This window comes from Cherax quadricarinatus, chromosome 34, assembly GCF_038502225.1.
Source record: "Cherax quadricarinatus isolate ZL_2023a chromosome 34, ASM3850222v1, whole genome shotgun sequence".
In the NCBI taxonomy this organism is placed as follows: Eukaryota; Metazoa; Arthropoda; class Malacostraca; order Decapoda; family Parastacidae; genus Cherax; species Cherax quadricarinatus.
Genome location: NC_091325.1, coordinates 192,125 through 216,224, shown reverse-complemented (window position 1 = coordinate 216,224; position 24,100 = coordinate 192,125). Strand labels below are relative to the sequence as shown.

The 24,100-nt window shown below is 40.4% G+C and overlaps 1 protein-coding gene across 3 annotated transcripts in view; it reads left to right on the top strand.

The window, feature by feature from the left end:
- Positions 1-24,100, top strand: part of Wdr81 (WD repeat domain 81) — a 203,454-nt gene that overhangs the window by 57,416 nt on the left and 121,938 nt on the right. For all 3 annotated transcript variants that reach the window (XM_070091060.1, XM_070091059.1, XM_070091061.1), the window contains 5 exons: positions 1,073-1,273; positions 1,579-1,724; positions 13,489-13,673; positions 14,716-15,871; positions 23,247-23,407. In XM_070091060.1, coding sequence (XP_069947161.1) covers positions 1,073-1,273; positions 1,579-1,724; positions 13,489-13,673; positions 14,716-15,871; positions 23,247-23,407 — 1,849 coding nt within the window. The remainder of the gene's footprint in view (positions 1-1,072; positions 1,274-1,578; positions 1,725-13,488; positions 13,674-14,715; positions 15,872-23,246; positions 23,408-24,100) is intronic.

The following is a 24,100-nucleotide window of genomic DNA, read 5'->3' as shown; positions in this document are numbered from 1 at the left end:
GGCGGATGGATTTCTGAAGGATGAGGTTAATCATAGAATTGATGAGGGAAAAAAGGTGAGTGGTGCGTTGAGGTATATGTGGAGTCAAAAAACGTTATCTATGGAGGCAAAGAAGGGAATGTATGAAAGTATAGTAGTACCAACACTCTTATATGGGTGTGAAGCTTGGGTGGTAAATGCAGCAGCGAGGAGACGGTTGGAGGCAGTGGAGATGTCCTGTTTAAGGGCAATGTGTGGTGTAAATATTATGCAGAAAATTCGGAGTGTGGAAATTAGGAGAAGGTGTGGAGTTAATAAAAGTATTAGTCAGAGGGCAGAAGAGGGGTTGTTGAGGTGGTTTGGTCATTTAGAGAGAATGGATCAAAGTAGAATGACATGGAAAGCATATAAATCTATAGGGGAAGGAAGGCGGGGTAGGGGTCGTCCTCGAAAGCGTTGGAGAGAGGGGGTAAAGGAGGTTTTGTGGGCAAGGGGCTTGGACTTCCAGCAAGCGTGCGTGAGCGTGTTAGATAGGAGTGAATGGAGACGAATGGTACTTGGGACCTGACGATCTGTTGGAGTGTGAGCAGGGTAATATTTAGTGAAGGGATTCAGGGAAACCGGTTATTTTCATATAGTCGGACTTGAGTCCTGGAAATGGGAAGTACAATGCCTGCACTTTAAAGGAGAGGTTTGGGATATTGGCAGTTTGGAGGGATATGTTGTGTATCTTTATATGTGTATGCTTCTAGACTGTTGTATTCTGAGCACCTCTGCAAAAACAGTGATAATGTGCGAGTGTGGTGAAAGTGTTGAATGATAATGAAAGTATTTTCTTTTTGGGGATTTTCTTTCTTTTTTGGGTCACCCTGCTTCTTTGGGAGACGGCTGACTTGTTGAAAAAAAAAAAAATATATATATATGTATATATATATATATATATATATATATATTTTTTTTTTTTTTTTTTTTCCTGACACCAGGAGTCACCTCAGGATTTGAGGTTGCGACAGTCAAAGGGTTAAAAAAAAGTTTACATATGGATTACAGTACAGTTTAATGAAAATATAACATTTTTAATTTTTAACTTCAGGTTGCACATCATGTAACAGAAGTATTCAGCGAGATTACCTACTATGTATACAAAGCCCGTGTAACCCCAAAAAAACTTCTGACTAAGTATGTACGTCAGCAGTGGGTACCAGAACATTACCCTGCTACAATTAGTCGGCTTTATCTCTGGACTCCTGATGAGTGTATACCTGAGTTCTACACTGATTCATCTATTTTTAAGGTTAGGAATATTATTATTAAACTTGATTTTTCTTCATTTACAAGCACTTAGTGGAGTTCTGAATTTGATAAATTTATTCATTGTCTTTTCACTGGCTAGTACTTTTCTTTAAAATGGTTAATGGTTCTGTCATTGGTAAATTGTGCTGCATTTTCTCCATGTTGTCATATTAATTTTTCTTTAAATTTTATTACACAGCGAAAGCCTGTAATTCAGTTTCATTAGTAGAGCTGGTAAACTAAATATGACTATAAAACTTATTCTTTTTGTTCTTGTTAATATAATGATGACTAATGTATTTGCAGAGCATTCATCAAGATTTAGGTGACTTGGAGGTACCTGAATGGTGTGAAAATGCTGAGGATTTTTTGAGCTACCATCGAACTGTCCTTGAGAGTGAGCAAGTCTCACAACGTTTACATCACTGGATAGATCTTAACTTTGGACACAAGTATGATATTAACTTTCTTATTCATCATTATTTTGATCATTTTAATTGAATAATCTTTCCTACAGCTAGAAGAACATTGTAATTATTTTAGCATTAAATGTTTTGCTGGCATTCTAAATCTTATTTAATACTGTGCCTCACCATTCAGTTGTACATCAAACTAACTAATATTTTTAATTTATTTAACTAATATTTTTAATTTAATAATATTTTTAATTTATTTATTTATTTTTTTTTTTTTTTTTTTTTTTTTTTTTATCACACTGGCCGATTCCCACCAAGGCAGGGTGGCCCGAAAAAGAAAAACTTTCACCATCATTCACTCCATCACTGTCTTGCCAGAAGGGTGCTTTACACTACAGTTTTTAAACTGCAACATTAACACCCCTCCTTCAGAGTGCAGGCACTGTACTTCCCATCTCCAGGACTCAAGTCCGGCCTGCCGGTTTCCCTGAATCCCTTCATAAATGTTACTTTGCTCTCACTCCAACAGCACGTCAAGTATTAAAAATCATTTGTCTCCATTCACTCCTATCAATGGGCTAGTAACCCCTTCTCCTGTATACATTTACTAAAAAAGAGAAGAAGAAAAACTTTATAAAACTGGGATGCTTAAATGTGCGTGGATGTAGTGCGGATGACAAGAAACAGATGATTGCTGATGTTATGAATGAAAAGAAGTTGGATGTCCTGGCTCAAAGCGAAACAAAGCTGAAGGGGGTAGGAGAGTTTCAGTGGGGGGACATAAATGGGATTAAATCTGGAGTATCTGAGAGAGTTAGAGCAAAGGAAGGGGTAGCAGTAATGTTAAATGATCAGTTATGGAAGGAGAAAAGAGAATATGAATGTGTAAATTCAAGAATTATGTGGATTAAAGTAAAGGTTGGATGCGAGAAGTGGGTCATAATAAGCGTGTATGCACCTGGAGAAGAGAGGAATGCAGAGGAGAGAGAGAGATTTTGGGAGATGTTAAGTGAATGTATAGGAGCCTTTGAACCAAGTGAGAGAGTAATTGTGGTAGGGGACCTGAATGCTAAAGTAGGAGAAACTTTTAGAGAGGGTGTGGTAGGTAAGTTTGGGGTGCCAGGTGTAAATGATAATGGGAGCCCTTTGATTGAACTTTGTATAGAAAGGGGTTTAGTTATAGGTAATACATATTTTAAGAAAAAGAGGATAAATAAGTATACACAATATGATGTAGGGCGAAATGACAGTAGTTTGTTGGATTATGTATTGGTAGATAAAAGACTGTTGAGTAGACTTCAGGATGTACATGTTTATAGAGGGGCCACAGATATATCAGATCACTTTCTAGTTGTAGCTACACTGAGAGTAAAAGGTAGATGGGATACAAGGAGAATAGAAGCATCAGGGAAGAGAGAGGTGAAGGTTTATAAACTAAAAGAGGAGGCAGTTAGGGTAAGATATAAACAGCTATTGGAGGATAGATGGGCTAATGAGAGCATAGGCAATGGGGTCAAAGAGGTATGGGGTAGGTTTAAAAATGTAGTGTTAGAGTGTTCAGCAGAAGTTTGTGGTTACAGGAAAGTGGGTGCAGGAGGGAAGAGGAGCGATTGGTGGAATGATGATGTAAAGAGAGTAGTAAGGGAGAAAAAGTTAGCATATGAGAAGTTTTTACAAAGTAGAAGTGATGCAAGGAGGGAAGAGTATATGGAGAAAAAGAGAGAGGTTAAGAGAGTGGTGAAGCAATGTAAAAAGAGAGCAAATGAGAGAGTGGGTGAGATGTTATAAACAAATTTTGTTGAAAATAAGAAAAAGTTTTGGAGTGAGATTAACAAGTTAAGAAAGCCTAGAGAACAAATGGATTTGTCAGTTAAAAATAGGAGAGGAGAGTTATTAAATGGAGAGTTAGAGGTATTGGGAAGATGGAGGGAATATTTTGAGGAATTGTTAAATGTTGATGAAGATAGGGAAGCTGTGATTTCGTGTATAGGGCAAGGAGGAATAACATCTTGTAGGAGTGAGGAAGAGCCAGTTGTGAGTGTGGGGGAAGTTCGTGAGGCAGTAGGTAAAATGAAAGGGGGTAAGGCAGCCGGGATTGATGGGATAAAGATAGAAATGTTAAAAGCAGGTGGGGATATAGTTTTGGAGTGGTTGGTGCAATTATTTAATAAATGTATGGAAGAGGGTAAGGTACCTAGGGATTGGCAGAGAGCATGCATAGTTCCTTTGTATAAAGGCAAAGGGGATAAAAGAGAGTGCGAAAATTATAGGGGGATAAGTCTGTTGAGTGTACCTGGTAAAGTGTATGGTAGAGTTATAATTGAAAGAATTAAGAGTAAGACGGAGAATAGGATAGCAGATGAACAAGGAGGCTTTAGGAAAGGTAGGGGGTGTGTGGACCAGGTGTTTACAGTGAAACATATAAGTGAACAGTATTTAGATAAGGCTAAAGAGGTCTTTGTGGCATTTATGGATTTGGAAAAGGCGTATGACAGGGTGGATAGGGGGCCAATGTGGCAGATGTTGCAAGTGTATGGTGTAGGAGGTAGGTTACTGAAAGCAGTGAAGAGTTTTTACGAGGATAGTGAGGCTCAAGTTAGAGTATGTAGGAAAGAGGGAAATTTTTTCCCAGTAAAAGTAGGCCTTAGACAAGGATGTGTGATGTCACCGTGGTTGTTTAATATATTTATAGATGGGGTTGTAAGAGAAGTAAATGCGAGGGTCTTGGCAAGAGGCGTGGAGTTAAAAGATAAAGAATCACACACAAAGTGGGAGTTGTCACAGCTGCTCTTTGCTGATGACACTGTGCTCTTGGGAGATTCTGAAGAGAAGCTGCAGAGATTGGTGGATGAATTTGGTAGGGTGTGCAAAAGAAGAAAATTAAAGGTGAATACAGGAAAGAGTAAGGTTATGAGGATAACAAAAAGATTAGGTGATGAAAGATTGAATATCAGATTGGAGGGAGAGAGTATGGAGGAGGTGAACGTATTCAGATATTTGGGAGTGGACGTGTCAGCGGATGGGTCTATGAAAGATGAGGTGAATCATAGAATTGATGAGGGAAAAAGAGTGAGTGGTGCACTTAGGAGTCTGTGGAGACAAAGAACTTTGTCCTTGGAGGCAAAGAGGGGAATGTATGAGAGTATAGTTTTACCAACGCTCTTATATGGGTGTGAAGCGTGGGTGATGAATGTTGCAGCGAGGAGAAGGCTGGAGGCAGTGGAGATGTCATGTCTGAGGGCAATGTGTGGTGTGAATATAATGCAGAGAATTCGTAGTTTGGAAGTTAGGAGGAGGTGCGGGATTACCAAAACTGTTGTCCAGAGGGCTGAGGAAGGGTTGTTGAGGTGGTTCGGACATGTAGAGAGAATGGAGCGAAACAGAATGACTTCAAGAGTGTATCAGTCTGTAGTGGAAGGAAGGCGGGGTAGGGGTCGGCCTAGGAAGGGTTGGAGGGAGGGGGTAAAGGAGGTTTTGTGTGCAATGGGCTTGGACTTCCAGCAGGCATGCGTGAGCGTGTTTGATAGGAGTGAATGGAGACAAATGGTTTTTAATACTTGACGTGCTGTTGGAGTGTGAGCAAAGTAACATTTATGAAGAGATTCAGGGAAACCGGCAGGCCGGACTTGAGTCCTGGAGATGGGAAGTACAGTGCCTGCACTCTGAAGGAGGGGTGTTAATGTTGCAGTTTAAAAACTGTAGTGTAAAGCACCCTTCTGGCAAGACAGTGATGGAGTGAATGATGGTGAAAGTTTTTCTTTTTCGGGCCACCCTGCCTTGGTGGGAATCGGCCAGTGTGATAATAAAATAAACACTCCTATCAAACACGCTCATGCATGCCTGCTGGAAGTCCAAGCCCCTCACACACAAAACCTCCTTTACCCCCTCCCTCCAACCTTTCCTAGGCCGACCCCTACCCCGCCTTCTTTCCACTACAAACTGATACACTCTTGAAGTCATTCTGTTTCGCTCCATTCTCTCTACATGTCCGAACCACCTCAACAACCCTTCCTCAGCCCTCTGGACAACAGTTTTGGTAATCCCGCACCTCCTCCTAACTTCCAAACTACGAATTCTCTGCATTATATTCACACCACACATTGCCCTCAGACATGACATCTCCACTGCCTCCAGCCTTCTCCTCGCTGCAACATTCATCACCCACGCTTCACACCCATATAAGAGCGTTGGTAAAACTATACTCTCATACATTCCCCTCTTTGCTTCCAAGGACAAAGTTCTTTGTCTCCACAGACTCCTAAGTGCACCACTCACTCTTTTTCCCTCATCAATTCTATGATTCACCTCATCTTTCATAGACCCATCCGCTGACACGTCCACTCTCAAATATCTGAATACGTTCACCTCCTCCATACTCTCTCCCTCCAATCTGATATCCAATCTTTCATCACCTAATCTTTTTGTTATCCTCATAACCTTACTCTTTCCTGTATTCACCTTTAATTTTCTTCTTTTGCACACCCTACCAAATTCATCCACCAATCTCTGCAACTTCTCTTCAGAATCTCCCAAGAGCACAGTGTCATCAGCAAAGAGCAACTGTGACAACTCCCACTTTGTGTGTGATTCTTTATCTTTTAACTCCACGCCTCTTGCCAAGACCCTCGCATTTACTTCTCTTACAACCCCATCTATAAATATATTAAACAACCACGGTGACATCACACATCCTTGTCTAAGGCCTACTTTTACTGGGAAAAAATTTCCCTCTTTCCTACATACTCTAACTTGAGCCTCACTATCCTCGTAAAAACTCTTCACTGCTTTCAGTAACCTGCCTCCTACACCATACACTTGCAACATCTGCCACATTGCCCCCCTATCCACCCTGTCATACGCCTTTTCCAAATCCATAAATGCCACAAAGACCTCTTTAGCCTTATCTAAATACTGTTCACTTATATGTTTCACTGTAAACACCTGGTCCACACACCCCCTACCTTTCCTAAAGCCTCCTTGTTCATCTGCTATCCTATTCTCCGTCTTACTCTTAATTCTTTCAATTATAACTCTACCATACACTTTACCAGGTATACTCAACAGACTTATCCCCCTATAATTTTTGCACTCTCTTTTATCCCCTTTGCCTTTATACAAAGGAACTATGCATGCTCTCTGCCAATCCCTAGGTACCTTACCCTCTTCCATACATTTATTAATTATTTAATTTATTTAACTAATATTTTTAATTTATCTCTTCAAACACGTGTAGTGTCTGATATGTGGAAGATGGCTAATGTAATTCCTATTTTTAAGAACATAAGAACATAAGAATGTAGGAACACTGCAGAAGGCCTACTGGCCCATATGAGGCAGGTCCTTATCAAAACGACATCTACCTAAAGCTACTCAAGAAATAACTCCCGTACCCCTTGACACCAATCAAACCCAGCCCCTCCCACTCATATATTTGTCCAGTCTCTTCTTAAAGCTACCCAAGGTCCTAGCCTCTATCACCCCACTGGGAAGACTGTTCCACGCATCTACAACTCTGTTAGAAAACCAGTACTTACCTATGTCCTTTCTAAATCTAAATTTATCCAACTTAAATCCATTATTCCTGGTTCTTACCTGGTTCGACACCCTCAGTACTTTATTAATGTCTCCCTTGTTTATGCCCGTAATCCACTTATACACTTCAATGATATCTCCCCTTATTCTACGCCTCTCCAGAGAGTGGAGATTTAAGGCTTTAAGTCTATCTTCATACGGGAGGTTCCTTACACAATAAATCATTTTAGTCATTCTTCTCTGTATGTTCTCTAATGAGTCTATGTCCATCCTGTAGTAAGGGGACCAAAACTGAGCAGCATAATCTAAATGAGGCCTCACTAGTGATGTATAGAGCTGTAAAATAACTTTTGGACTTCTGTTACTTATACTTCTTGAGATAAATCCAAGTAATCTGTTGGCCTTGTTGCACACACTAAGGCACTGCTGTCTTGGCTTTAGATTTCTGCTTACCATGACTCCCAAGTCTTTTTCACATTCTGTATGACCAAGCTCTACTTCACCTAGATTATAGCTTCGAGGGTTATTTTCATTACCAAGGGCAAGTACCTTACACTTATCCACATTAAACTTCATCTGCCATTTTTCAGACCAAGACATTAATTTGTTCAAATCGTCCTGGAGTTCATTGATATCCTCCTCAGAGTGAATTATACGGCCTATCTTTGTATCATCAGCAAACTTACTCATGTCACTAGTAATCCCTTCATCAAGGTCATTAATGTAAATTATGAACAGGAGAGGGCCTAAAACTGATCCTTGTGGAATGCCACTAGTGACTAATCCCCATTCAGATTTCACTCCATTAATGGTAACTCTCTGCTTTCTATTGGTAAGCCATGCCTCAATCCATGCTAGAACTTTACCTCCTATACCATGAGCTGCCACTTTTCTTAAGAGTCTCTTGTGAGGTACTCTGTCGAAAGCTTTACTAAAATCCAAATAAACAATATCATATTCCTTATCACTGTCAACTGCCTCAAATGTTCTATTGAAGAACGTCAGTAAGTTTGTCAGGCAGGAACGACCTCTCGTGAATCCATGCTGAGATTCATTTATCAAGTTATGCTCTTCAAGGTGACTTCTGATAATGTCCGCTATAATTGATTCTAATAACTTGCCCACTATAGATGTCAGGCTTATTGGACGGTAATTTGAAGGAGTGGACTTATCCCCTGATTTGAATATAGGAACCACATTAGCCATCTTCCACAACTCTGGCACAACACTGGTAAGGATGGACGCATTGAATACACTCGTTAATGGCTGACTAAGCTCCATCTTGCATTCCTTAAGTACCCTTGAAAACAACTCATCGGGTGCCGGGGACTTATTTTGTTTCAGTTTGTCTATCTGTTTAATAACCATGTCCCTCGTGACAGTAATATTAGTTAACTTAAATTCATCAGGAACTAAATAATTGTTAATTACTGGAATCTCATTTACATCTTCCTGTGTAAAAACTGACAAAAAATAAGGAACACATTTCCAGTTCATTATCCGTCAGCTGTCCATTCCCAGATTTCAGAGGTCCTACTTTTTCCTTCACCTTCGTCCTATACACTTGAAAGAACCCCTTTGGATTAGTCTTTGATTCATTAGCAACTCTAATTTCATAGTCACGTTTAGCCTTTCTAATCGCCTTTTTTACTTCTCTTTTAAGCTGAACATATTGGTCAGTAAGGTTAACCTCTCCTCTTCTGATGCGCCTATAAATTCCCCTTTTCTCCCCTAATAGATGCTTTAGCCTCCTGTTAACCCATTTGGGATCGTTATTATTAGATCTAATTTCTCTCTGGGGAATGTATATACTCTGGGCACTGTGTACATTATTAAGAAAACAATCATAAAAGCAGATCCCTTCATATTCATAAGTATGATTATCGTCAATAAAATCATTAGCTAGATAACCCCAATCAAGATTAGACAGATGTTCCCTAAGTCCATTATAATCGGCAGAACGAAAATCAGGGATTTTTACTGTATTATCATTATTCTTGCATTCCCAATTAATGCTAAAAGTGATGGATTTGTGATCACTTGCGCCAAGCTCTTCAGTGATCTCCAGATTATTCACGAGTGTTTCCTTATTTGACAAGACTAGGTCTAGCAAATTATTACCCCTGGTAGGCTCAGTTACACTCTGTTTCAGAAAACAGTCCTGAACTGTTTCCATGAAGTCACTGGACTCTAGATTACCTGTCAAAGAATTCCAGTCAATTTGGCTAAAGTTAAAGTCCCCTACTATGACTTATGTTACTGTGTCCAGAAGCCCTAACAATTTCGTCCCAAAGAAGTCTCCCTCTATCGTGATCCAAGCCTGGAGGTCGGTATATTACACCTAGAATTAGTTTTTCTTGACCCTCCACGAACTCTACCCAAACAGACTCTGTTACTGCTCCATCTATTTTTATACCTGTTTTTATGCAACAATTAATATTTTCTCGAACATACAATGCAACTCCTCCCCCCTTCCCATTACATCTATCCACATTGAACAACTTAAATCCCTGAATATTACACTCAGCAGTCATATCCCGACTCTTTAAATCATACCACGTTTCAGTTAATGCAATGATATCAAAGTTCCCAGCACATGCTACCAAACGTAGTTCATTAATTTTATTTCTTGCACTTCGACTGTTAGCATAAAATACCATCATTTGTTTTTTCTTCTGCACATTTTTCCTATTCATCTTTGTTTTTACACAATTTCTGAAATTATCATTACCCAGAGTTACTCCATGACAGTTACTATTAAGATTCTTAATATCAGAGCATAAGTCAATATATCCATACTCATTATTAATCATTTCTAAACCCATACCTCTAACTAATCCTAGTTTAAAGTCCTAACAACCCCCTCAACTGAGTTAGCAAGAAAACCCACACCTGCCCTGGATAAGTGAACCCCATCCCTGGCATACATGTCATTTCGGCCATAGAAGTTGTCCCAGTTGTCAATGAATGGTACTGCATTATCCTTACAGTGTTTATCCAGCCAACAATTAATACCAATTGCTCTGGACAACCATTCATTACCAACACCTCTTCTTGGCAAAATGCCACATATAACAGGGCGCCCCCCCTTCTTCCTAATCATGTCTAAAGCTGTCCTGAACTTTCTAACTAAATCCTCACTTCTACGCTTGCCTACATCATTGCCTCCAGCACTGAGGCAAATAATAGGATTGATCCCATTACCGTTCATGATGTTGTCAAGCCGGCTAACAATGTCCTCCATCCCAGCCCCAGGAAAGCATACCCTTTGTCTCCTACTCCTGTCCTTCAAGCAGAATGCCCTATCCATGTATCTAACCTGGCTATCCCCAACAACAACAATATTCTTACCTTCCTTGTTGTCGTTCGTCGTGACGATCCCAGTAGTCGACTCACATTCGTCGGGTAGCACCGAGAATGCGTTGGAGGTTTCCACGGGAGTTTCCACAGCAGTCTCTTTCTTCTTCATCGTTTCTGGCTTTTCATTCGTCTTCTTGATCGTCAACTTCGTCGTCCCCTGCTGTCCAGCCACTGACCACGATCCCTTCTTGACCTGAGGACTCGAAACAGGAGGACTACTACGAATCCTCTTGTTTTCCTCGGTCAATCGCCGTATCTCCATCTTCGCTGCCCTCAATTCTTCCTTAAGTTGCTGGTAAAGTTGCTCGATGGAGGGCATCTTGGTTCAGTCCACAGGAGCAAACAAGACACTTCTTCACAGAGTTAAGTACAGGTCACCACTGAGTTAAGTACAGGTCACCACAGTTAAGTACAGGTCACCACCAGGGGACAAGTCGTTACCGTCAAATTACCGCCCAGTAAGCCTGACCTCAATTGTAGGCAAATTACTAGAGTCAGTTATAGCTGAGATTATAAGGAGCCATCTCGATAAGCATAGCTTGATTAATGATACTCAGCATGAATTTACGAGAGGCCGGTCTTGTCTAACTAATTTATTAACTTTATTCAGTAAAGCTTTTGAGGCTGTTGATCACGATAAAGAATTTTATATTATTTACTTAGATTTTAGTAAGGCTTTTGATAGAGTTCCACACCAAAGACTGTTAAAGAAAGTGGCAGCTCATGGCATTGGGGAAAAAGTACTCTCGTGGATCGAGTCATGGCTCACAGACAGGAAGCAGAGAGTGTCCATAAATGGCATTAAATCCGAGTGGGGATCTGTAACAAGTGGCGTACCACAGGGATCAGTCTTGGGCCCGTTGTTGTTTATAATATATATCAATGACCTTGATGAGGGTATTACTAGTGATATGAGCAAATTCGCCGATGACACAAAGATAGGTAGGATAATTGATTCAAACGGAGATGTTAGGGAACTTCAGAAGGATTTAGACAAACTCTATTCTTGGTCAGAAAAGTGGCAGATGCAGTTCAATGTAGATAAATGCAAGGTTCTGAAGCTCGAGAGTATCCATAACCCTAGCACTTAAAAGTTAAATGATGTAGAACTTAGCCATACAGATTGCGAAAAGGACTTAGGGGTTATGGTAAGCAGCAACCTTAAACCAAGACAGCAATGCCTAAGCGTACGTAATAAGGCAAATAGATTATTGGGATTTATATCAAGAAGTGTAAGCAACAGAAGTCCAGAGGTTATACTTCAGCTTTATACATTATTAGTAAGGCCTCACCTAGATTATGCAGCTCATTTCTGGTCTCCATATTACAGAATGGACATAAATTCGTTAGAAAACATTCAGCATAGAATGACTAAATTAATACATAGCATTAGAACTCTTCCTTATGAAGAAAGATTGAAGACTCTTAAATTACATTCACTTGTTAGACAAAGAATGAGGGGAGACATGATCGAAGTGTATAAGTGGAAGATGAGTATTAATAAAGGGGATATAAATAAGGTCTTGAGGATATCTCTCCAAGAGAGAACCCGCAGTAATGGATTTAAATTTGACAAGTTTAGATTTAGAAAGGATGTAGGAAAGTATTGGTTTGGAAATAGGGTAGTTGATGAGTGGAACAGTCTACCTAGTTGGGTTATTGAGGCTAGGACTTTGGGCAGCTTCAAATTTAGGTTGGATAAATACATGAGTGAGAGGGGTTGGATTTGAGTGGGACTTGCATATCAGAGCTTATTTCTTGGGTAGCATTGAAAATTGTGTTGGGCAAATGTTTTGTTAGTGGGATGAATTGTAAAGGACCTGCCTAGTATGGGCCAACAGGCCTGCTGCAGTATTCCTCCTTTCTTATGTTCTTATTTTAAATAATGCAAAAATTGGAGGAATGTACGTGATATGGGGCCTCATAGCCACAAAAGTTACCAGTAAAAGTACAAAATAATAAAATAGAAACATGTGGAGTGTGCAACATTCACCAATGTTGCCATTAGTGGATCATCGAGCTTCAGCTTCATGCCTTTTATATCTTGTCAAGTACTGGTGGGAATTTTATTAACACATCGGCCATTTCCCATCAAGGCAGGGTGACCTGAAAGATAAGAAACACTTTCATCATCCACTCCATCACTGTCTTGCCAGAGGCACACCTACACTACTGTTAAAAAACTGCAACATCAACACCCCTCCTTCAGAGTGCAGGCAATGTCCTTCCCACCTCCAAGATTCAAGTCTGGCCTACTGGTTTCCCTGAATCCCTTCATAAATATTACCTTGCTCACACTCCAACAGCATGTCAAGTCATGAAAACCATTCATCTCTGCTCATGCATGCTTGCTAGAAGTCCAAGCCCCTCACACACAAAACCTCCTTTACCCTCTCCCTCCAACCTGTCCTAGGCCTACCCTTGCCCCACCTTCCTTCCACTACAGATTTATGCACTCTCCAAGTCCTTCTATTTTGTTCTGTTCTCTCTAAATGCCCAAACCACCTCAATAGCCCCTCCCCAGCCTTCTGGATAATACTTTTAGTAACCCCACACCTCCTCCTCATTTCCAAACTACGGATTCTCTACATTATATTCACATTGCCCTCAGACATGACATCTCCACTGTCTCCAGCCTTCTCCTTGTTGCAACATGTAGTTTGTCCTTGCACTTTTCTAGTCTACTCTATGCTTCCTAATAGCTCATAGACTTGTAATATTTTCTTTTTAATTTTATGAGGCCTTATCTTACACCTGGGGATATGGCAATGAGCCCTAGAACCACAAACAGGTAACAGAACACTTTCCTTATTTTTGTAAAACTATATGACATCTTTCCCTGTTAAGTGTACTTGCCTACCACCTGTCTTGCTTTGTGTGTTGTAGTATATGATAAGTGTTGCTTCAGGTTGTCTGGTGGAGCATCAGTGAAGGCTAAAAATGTATGCCTACAACTGGTGGATGCTCATACTGCTCTGACTACTGGAGGAGTTGTTCAGTTGTTCACCACACCCCACCCTCCAAGATTAATGCCATCCCCTTACCTTGGCAGGTCACCGCCCAAGTTCAGTATTGCTGCTCATCATGAAACAAGTATGATTATTGCCTTTGACTTTTAGCATGACATAATCCTTTGCTTTTCTGTATTTATTGTATATATTTTTCAGTTCAGTGAAATACTAGTTGACTGACAAATATTCGTCAGACTTGTGATGAAAAGGACACAAACGCTGAGGAATCCTTCATAAAATGGACTAATTAGGGGAAAGCGGGTGGTTAGTAATGGTATTTGTGGTGGATAGAAAAGAGATTGTTTTGCTGTGATTGCAAGAATAAATAATGGATAGTTCTGTAACTAATGGACTTAATCCATTGTTTCCAAATCAGTTGGCCCAGTGGATTTTGTTCCTTATTTCCATTGTCCATTATATGGAGGTCTGTTACATGGAGGGTTTAATTACCTGACGACCTGTTGGAGTGTGAGCAGGGTAATATTTAGTGAAGGGATTCAGGGAAACCGGTTATTTTCATATAGTCGGACTTGAGTCCTGGAAATGGGAAGTACAATGCCTGCACTTTAAAGGAGGGGTTTGGGATATTAGCAGTTTGGAAGGATATGTTGTGTATCTCTATACGTATATGCTTCTAAACTGTTGTATTCTGAGCACCTCTGCAAAAGCAGTGATAATGTGTGAGTGTGGTGAAAGTGTTGAATGATGATGAAAGTATTTTCTTTTTGGGGATTTTCTTTCTTTTTTTTTGGGTCACCCTGCCTCGGTGGGAGATGGCCGACTTGTTGAAAAAAAAAAAAAAAAAAACTTGAAAAATACCAGTGTTGGGCAAAACGTACAAATAGAAGACTCCTCTGCATTTATGTCTTTTGTACTCAGATTATGTTTACATTGTTAAATGTCATTTGCTTCACTAATATTTCAGTCAATATACTACAGTATGTGGAATTCTTCACTAAAAGTTTCAAGTTCTTCTTTAAAATGGCATTCAGTATTTAATGTTAATGAAAAATTCTGGATAAGCATACAAGCTACAGTCACCAGTAAGCTCTTAGAGGAAGCAAGACAGTGAATATCACACGTGTGGACTTAAGGATCTTTTCTTTCACTTTTTTTTCTTTCAGAGTATGAAAAATGTGACGAGACAAGTGAGGTGGACTCAGCACCAGAACGTCAGGATGAGGAAGTGGAAAGTATTAAATCTTTAGCACTCTCCAAAAAATTAAGCCGCTCAAGAACTTCTCTGTTTGAGGAAAAACAAGTAGAATTACCAAGTATACAGTTACCTCATGAATATAATCCACTTGTAGCCCTTAATCAAGTGGAAATGTTATTTAATTTGGTTATAAAAGCTTCAAGAAGAATTCCAGAGCAATCTATTAAATGTAGAGACATTCAACAAGCTGTAAAGCAGGCAGCCCACTTAAGACGTGTCCGAGATATACAGGCTATAGGCTGCATAATTGTGGAAATGTTCTCGCCTTCTAAATGCCGGATTCTGAGTAATAAGGCTTCTCTCAAAGAGAGATATGCTCATGCTCGTAAACTTCTCACACATGACCAGACTGACATTCCACGATGCATTCGCCATACATTACAAGTAATTTTTCAAATTATGAACTGGAGGGATGCTAAAGACAACTCTCTTCCAAATAAATATGAGCCAGTGTCATCAGATGGTTTACCTCCTCCAAGTCCTCATCAGTTACTTCAACCATTAATTAATGTGATTGTCTTTCCATCGTACTTTCCAAAATTGTATAGATTTGTATGCAAGATGAGACAGTATTCTCAACTTTTGACTGAAGCTCACATGTTGCTAGGTGAACCCCAGAAAAGAAAAGAATATATTCTTAAAGTGGCAGAGATCCGGGTCAAGGTGGCTGCTAAAGATTTGCCAAATTTATTACCGAGCCTATCGGCAGAGGGATTAGACCTAGTTTTACCCTACTTGATTGAACTTTTTGAATATCCAGAAAGTGCTGTTAATGCTGCCTGGTATCTGACTAGTGTCACTGCCCAAGCCCTTGGGCCTGAGGAGGCAAATAAACACCTACTGCCTCCTGTGGTGAAACTCTTTGAAGCCGATATTGTGACAGACAAGCATCTCAAGCTTTTTCATCGTTCCTTTCTCCTGCAGTTGATAGTCTGGCATGGTCTTCAGAAGTTTCTGACCTTTTTTGTAACACCTCTGATTGAAGGTGTTGGGGGATATAAAGAAGTACTTGGAAAATCACAACAGTCTACGGATATTGTGAGAAAACAGTCCACAACTCTGAAGTAAGTGAAATAAAAGAAATTGTTATGCATATATTTTAATCAAGTAATTTAATTGGTGGTAATCTCAGTGTGTGATACCTGTATAGAAGATTCATTGTCATGATTGGAGTGTGACACTCTTTTGGGAAACCCATTATTATGCTTGGGTATATTTCTAAATGGAAATCCCCTTGTTATTGTATACGGATAACTTGCACTTAGGAGATTGAAACTTAGGATGATATTTCAGTCCCACTTGGACTGGTCCTAGTCTGTCCAAAATGTCACAAGTTTCAATCTCCTAAGTGCAGATTATTTGTGCATTGTTCCAGTCACAGTATTTTGCTTCTCTACAGGAGGGTCCTGCTTATACAGCAGGTTAGGTTCTGGGCTACTGCTGTAAAGAGAAAATCACTGTAAAGTGAATCATAGCCTTTTTTCACTTTCATTGCATATAAAAGCCTGATAACATGGTTACATTATCATATATTAACCTCTAACTGTCTAAATGTTAATCTGCATTCTTACTGCTAGCATTCCAAACATAGATCAACATTTTATTTTTCCTGCCTCCGAATTTGGCATGATAGACCTGATAGGCCTAGGCATTATAGAATGGGTCTTAACACTCAGCATGTGCAATATTAAAAAAATCTGGGACCAATTAGTACCTTGTGTGAGCATCAGTTCAATTGAGCACCAGCTAGAGGAAACAGCATGGCAGACACCAGGGATTCACTAATGCCGTGTTGTATTAAGCCACAAGTGGTCAAGGAAATATAAAAAATCTAAATAATAGTCCATGCGCAACATTTGTACAACATTCTTTCAATTTTGATACACTGGTAGTCTCATCTGTCCAGAATGTCCTATTACCAATAGTCTAAGTAAAGAGAAATGATTCTGTAACGTGTAATATATGTTCGGCAAGGTGGCTGGCTGGCTGGCTAACTAGCTAACTGGCAGGTTGGCTAACTAGCTAACTAACTGGCTGGCTGGCTAACTGCATAACTGGCTGGCTAACTACCTAACTGGCTGGCTAACTGCCTAATTGGCTGGCTAACTGCCTAACTGGCTGGCTAACTGACTGGCTTGCTAACTGGCTGGCTAACTGACTGACTTGACTGGCTAACTGGCTGGCTGGCTGGCTGGCTTCCTGGCTGGTGGGCTGGCTAACTACTTAACTGGCTGACTAACTGGCTGGCTTGCTATATGGCTGACTAACTGGCTGGCTTGCTATATGGCTGACTAACTGACTGACTGACTGGCTAACTGGCTGGCTGGCTTCCTGGCTGGCTGACTGGCTAACTGGCTGGCTAACTGCTAAACTGGCTAACTGGCTGGCTAACTGCCAAACTGGCTGACTGGCTGGCTGGCTAACTGGCTGGCTGGCTGGCTGGTTGGCCGGCTGGGTAGCTGTGTGGCTGACTGGCTGGGTAGATGGCTAACTGGCCTGGCTCTTTGGCTGGCTGGCTGACTTGCTCACTCGATCTCTGACTTGTTCTCTCTCTCTCTGACTTTCTCTCTCTCTGGCTCGCTCGCTCTCTGGCTTACTTGATCACTCACTCACTCTCCGTCTTTGTCCCAGAGCCACTCATAAACCAGAATCAAGGACTAAGTAAGTTTATTTAGTGTTAAGTAAAAGGACAAGTGCAGCTAATGTGACATTTTGTTGTGGCAACGTTTTGCTCTTACAGCTTGACAAAAACAGCTTCACAAAGCTCCTGGAGAGCAAAACGTTACCATGTTAAAATGTCGCATTAATTGCACTTGTGTCCTTTTACTTAATATATTGTCGATAATTCTGCCCAGTTTAATACAAGTTTATTTAGGTACAGGTACACACACATACAGTTATCTTACATAGTGTAAATTACTCACCAAGATAACCAAAACAAGCCAGACAAAGTGCTATTCTGTGCCTGTTGATATGAGGCATAAGCATGGCTGGCAAGTAATATTGCATTTCCATTTGTTCAGACGTGACGATTCTGCAACGTGTGTAATACCTGTTGGTTCATGAGCAGCTCTCACTTGAGACAGAGATACACACACAGGCAGACTGATAGACAGGCACTATATACAAATAACCTGCACATAGGAGAGAGGAGCTTACAATGACATTTCGGTCTGACTTGGACCATTTACAAAGTCACACTAACAGGAGAGGAGGAGGCAGTATATATATAGGCCAGCTGACAGGGATGGGACAAGATAGTAGGAAAGGAAGTAGAGAGGTAGTAGTAGTAATAGAATCAAAGGCCAAGAAAGAGGAGCACTGCAGGAGAGCTAAGGGCCCACAAGGGGTTAGAACAAAAACACAGGGAGAAAGTAAAGGACCAAACACCCCAGGCAGAAAAAAAGAATACCCAAAGAAAAAAAGGAAAGGGGAAGAGGTAGAAAGAGAAGGAGAAAAAAAAAAGAATCGGGTTAAGTCGCCAGTTTTCTGAAGTTCGGAGCATTTTACAATGTAATGGGAAAGGAAGGCATCTACAGAGACAAAGCCAGGACTAAGATTCATACAAGGAAAGTTGTGTATAAGGGAGGATTCAACCAGACAGCGAATGTGAAAGAAGTAGTGCAGACAGTTATAGCAGGCCAGTCAGTTGGATGACTGATCTCTGACATGACAGAAAAGAGCATTGTTGGTGTTGACAAGCGTAACACTTCTTTTGTGCCCTTTGAGGCTATCAGAAAGAGAATGGCCAGTTTCTCCACAGTACTGAAGAGGACAAGAGGAAAATGAAATAGAGTAGACACCAGAAGTATCTGTAGCAGGAGGAGAGATACGAGCTAGATTGGTACGAAGAGTGTTAGTCTTGCAAAAAGTAAGTTTGATATCTAAGGAATGGAGAGAGTTGTTGAGATAAGAATGACTGGAAATACAGGGAAGGCAAAGAACAGGAGATATCCAAAGAGTAGAGAGTTTGGGAGAGAAGAAAGTCAGTTTAGCAAGTGAGAAGGCAGAGTTTATGAAAAGGGAAGGGTAGCCAAGATGAGGGAATGAATTATGAAGAGTGGAACTTTTCAATTCAAGGAACTGAGGGTCATAAATGCAGAGAGCATGGAGAAAGTGATAAATAAGAACACTTTTCTTGACAGAGGAAGCATGATAAGAAAAGTAGTGAATGTACATGCCACTCTGCATAGGCTTGCTATATACGGAAAAAGCAAAACACGTGTCCAAGCGGTGGACATGAACGTCAAGGAAAGGAAGCAAAGAATTAGATTCCCATTCAGCTTTAAACTTAATGGATGGGACAAGATTATTAAGGGCATCGAGAAATGGTTGGAAGAGAATTGAATCATGAGGCCAAAGAGCGAAGATGTCATCTACATAGCAGAGCCACAGAGAAGGGTGCATACCAGTAGTGGGAAGAAAAAGAGTTTCGAAATATTCCATATAAAGGTTAGCAAGAACAGGAGATAGAGAGCCCATAGCAACACTGAAGGTTTGAGAATAATATTTGCCTTGGAAGGAAAAGAAATTTGAGTCCACACAAAGGCAAATAAGATCAAGAAAGACATCAGTAATTATAGGGAGATGAAGTAACCCTTCATTGGCCTTCTCTCTGAGAAAATTAAAAACATCATCAACAGGGACTCAGCGTCAAAACTAAGCATCTTACAGGTCGGGAGAGGGCGAACTTGTTCGATGAAGTCTTGAAAGTGGGCAGGAGAAAAAGTACCAAGAAAGGGAGTGAGTGTTTTGGCCAGCAAGGAAGCAAGAGAATAAGAGACAGAACCTCTAGTGGATATGAGACAGTCTGACAGATAGCAGAGACAGAGGTAAACAGAGACAGAGCTAGACAGACAGACACAGATAGACAGACAGATAGGTAGATGTGACATTGAGAACAAATAAAAAAACATACCAAGGTTCATTGGGAGCAGTGCATAATCAGCAGTATTGAGTGACTGCACCATCAGCAATGTCGAGTGACACTGTTGTTTGACATCATACTGCAAGAAGTTTCATATACAGTGGAACCTCAAAAATCGAACTTAATCCATTCCAGGAGCTAGTTCTAAATTCGAAAAGTCTGAAATTCGAAGCAGTATTTCCCGTAAGAAATAATGGAAATACAATTAATCCGTTCCAGAAACCCAAAAATATTCACACAAAAAATACATATTATAGAGATTAATTACAGTTTTACATACAACATATACTATAGTTTTTAATTATATATAGTAATAGATATAAAAAACATTTTTACTTTATTGAAGATTGGTGATGGCATCTGGAAGATAGGGAGGAGGAGAGAGGGAGTTGGGGTTACTGTTTGGAAGGAGAATCCCCCTCCATGAGGACTTCAGGTAAAACCCTCTCTGGGGTTGTAGATGAATGGTTCAGAGAACCGACATGTTGATAAATTAGACACATGTGCAACTCTTGGGTATCTTTATTGAGGAAACGTTTCGCCACACAGTGGCTTCATCAGTCCATACGTAGGAGAAACTTGAAGAACAGGAGGAGAATGAGGTAATCAGTCCCTCAACCTTGAGTCGATGTGTTCAGTCCATCAATCTTGAAAAGAATACTCTGGGGTTACTTCCCTTCTCTGTCTTTTAATGCCACTAGGACCAGCTTGAGAGTCACTGGACCCCTGTCTCACTAAATAACTGTCCACAGTCCTCTGTTTCTGGCGCCTCTTTAACATTTCCCTAAAATGGGACATGGTTCTGTCACTGAACTTGTTGCAAAGATGGCTTGTTTCAGCTTGCTCAGGGTGGTACTTCTGCACAAACATTTGGACATTATTCCACTTGGCACAAATCTCCTTAATCTTTGACGAAGGCACCTCATCCACTCCCTATATTAACACCTTTCACATCAGCTTCCTTGATTTGTTCTTTCTTTGACAGGATAGAACCGATGGTGGACTTGTTTTTCCCATACATCCTGGCAAGCTCAACAAGTCTCACACCACTCTCATGCTTCTGTATTATTTCCTTCTTCACATCTATGGCGTTTCTCACTTTCTTTACCACAGGGGTACCACTAGCAAGTTTCTTTGGGCCCATGGCAGTTTATTTCACAGTCCCACAAGCACTAAACACAATGAAATAATCGTAAAATGCGTGAATGAGAGAGCAGGTTAGTGTTCACTCAAGCATAAACAAAGCTAGACTGCTCACGGCGCCTGCGCGGGGACGCGGACAGAGCAGGCGGCAGACAGGTCCCGTACCCGGCGGTCCGAAAATAGGGGCGCGTTCGATAATAGGGACACTGTCCGAAAAAAATGGTCCTATTTTCGAAACGTTCGATATGTGATACGTTTGATTTTTGAGGCTCCACTGTATACTTCTAAAAGCATTGCTGGGACATATAAATCATTTATATATATATTTCTAGACAATAGTGTGACCAAAACAGATGAACATGTTCACCTGTCAGTGTTCTTGTGACTGTTTGATTACTAATTCTGTACCTAATATTAGTGTCAGAACAAAGATTGGCTACAAAATAACAAGAACTACTATAAATTGTAATTATCACAATGTAAAAATAATGTAAATTAAAAAATACGAGAAAAAAGGTATATCGGCAATATTTCTGCAAGCAGCAGGACTCCGTTGCTCTCTGGTGAGCATCCAGTGCTAATTTCGAGGCCATCTCGGTAAGTACTACCCCTAATTTTTCTTTTTTTTTTGGTCTTATTACACTTAGAAAATTGCCCTCTTTATTTAAAAAAAAACATTTTCAAAATATTCAGAGCGCTAGTAGTGAAAATGTAGATCAATGTTTGGACATTTAACAGGTTATTCTCCTAATAGTTCAGTCATTTTTATGCAATGCATAACTATTCCACCATATACAGGTATCCCTTGTTTTACATGATAGACCATCTCAACCCCTCCTGAGCCCTCTGAATAATACTTTGATAATCCCACACCTCCTAATCTTAAAACGCAGAATTTTCTGCATAATATTCATAGCATACATTATTTTCAAACACAACAGCTTTACTTTCCCCACCCTCCTCCTTGCTGCAACATTCAAAACATATGCTTCACTCCCATACAACAGTGTTACTGTTATTTTTTTCCCACAAACTGGCTGTCTTCCACTGAGGTAGGCTGACCCAGAAAAGAAGAAACACTTTCACCATCACTCATTCCACTATCGTATCAGAGGCACACCAATACTTCAGTTTAAAACTGCAAATATCCCTGTCTTTCCTTCAGAGTGCAGGCACTGTATTTCTCACTGGCAGAGCTCACAGAATCGTTTAACTAACACAAGTGTAATAAGGTTATACGGTACATATAGTGAACTTTACTATGGAATAAATTAAACACTAGGAATGTAGTTGGGAATCTTTAGGATTTCTTTATGTCCTTGAATTACTTATTCTGACTGAAGAACTTAACTATTTCCTCTTGCATATTTTAGTAATAGTTTATATCTTTCTTATGCATCTCATAAACATTTAGTTGGTAGTAAGTCGTATCATATCCATGCTGTATCAGAAGATACAGAAATAAGTATATAACAGGTTCAGGAACAGAGCTCCAAAATTGTTAACTAAGCAGATTACAGTACTAATGAGGTTTTTTTTTTTTTTTTAATGCCAACCTTCTCCCACCAAGGCAGCGTGACCCAAAAAAGAAAGAAAAACTTTCACCATCATTCACACATAATCACTGTCTTTGCAGAGGCACTCAGATATGACAGTTCAGATGTCATTCCAAACAACAAACTTCCCAAACCCCTCCTTCAAAGTGTAGGCATTGTACTTCCCACCTCCAGGACTCAAGTCCGGCTAACTGGTTTCTCTGAATCCCTTCACAAAACATTACCCTGCTCACATTCCAACAGATCATCAGTTCCAAAAACCATTCATTCACTTTTATCTAAAATGCTCACACATGCCTGCTACATGACCAAGCCCCTTGCACACAAAACTTCTTTTACCCCCTCCCTCCATCCTTTCCTAGGACAACCTCTACCCCTCCTCCCCTCCACTGCAGATTTATACACCCTCCAAGTCTGTGAGCTATTTATATTAATTTTTTTACAACATTAATTATGAAGAAAAAAAAGACACAATACTGTGACTGGAACAATACACAAATAACCTGTACATAGAAGAATGAAACCTATGACATTGTCATAAGTTTCATTCTTGTGTGTGCAGACTATTTGTGCAACATTAACCATACACTGAGCCCTCAATTAGCATTTCTGGAAAAACATTCCATGTAACATAAAGTATATTGGGATAAAAAAGGTTCCATTCAAGCACTTCCCAGTGTAAAAAATGTAATACATAGTTTCTCTTACTTCTACTATAAAACATGCATACTATTGCTCAGTTTTCCTCACTACCTTTAAATAAAAGCAGTGTACTATAATATTTTTGTGATATCACTCATGCTCTTACATTAGGAGTGTGGACATAAGTCTGGGTGCTGAAGGTTTAACTTCACCATGCGAGGAAGATTCTCACTCCAGCACAACAGAACTTACCCTGAGGATGGACTCTGAAACAGCTGGATCAGCTCGCATAGAGGCTGATCTCACAGACGCTGAGGCAGAGACTGAGCCAGGTAAGACATAGTGTGTCAGCACTTGGCTTGACATTTTAAATAATAATACATTGGTGCCTTGACTTACAAGTTTAATTCATTCCATGACCCAGCTCATAACTCAATTTTATCGTACATTGGACCCTCGGCTAACGAACCCATCGCATAACATTAAATCTGCCCAACGAAGCGTTTGAGCGTAAAAATTTTGGCCTGGCTAACGATAAAAAACTCTCCCAACGTGATTCATCCCAAACCTGTCCATCCAGCCTGAGTGCCTCAGCTGCCCAGCCATCTTTGTTTACAAGCCAGGGTGGCCGGTTTCATGCATACATTCGATACATTTTGTATTATTCCATTGTTTATAGTGCTTGTAACTGCTGAATAAGCCACCATGGGCCCAAAGAAAGCTTCTAGTGCCAACCCTGTGGTAAAAAGGGTGAGAAATACTGTCATACCACGGTCAGCTGCTGCTGCACCACCATCAGCTGTTGCTGCACCACCGTCAGCTGTACTACTCAAAGATGTGGAGAGACTGTTGGTGTGCCTTAACGAGAAACAGTTACCAAGAAACAACTAACCCCAGAGGGTTAGCCACCCAGGATACCCCAAGAAAGTCAGTGAGTCATCAAGAACTGTCTAACTTATTTCCATTGGGGTCCTTAATCTTGTCCCCCAGGATGCGACCCACACTAGTCAACTAACGCCCAGGTG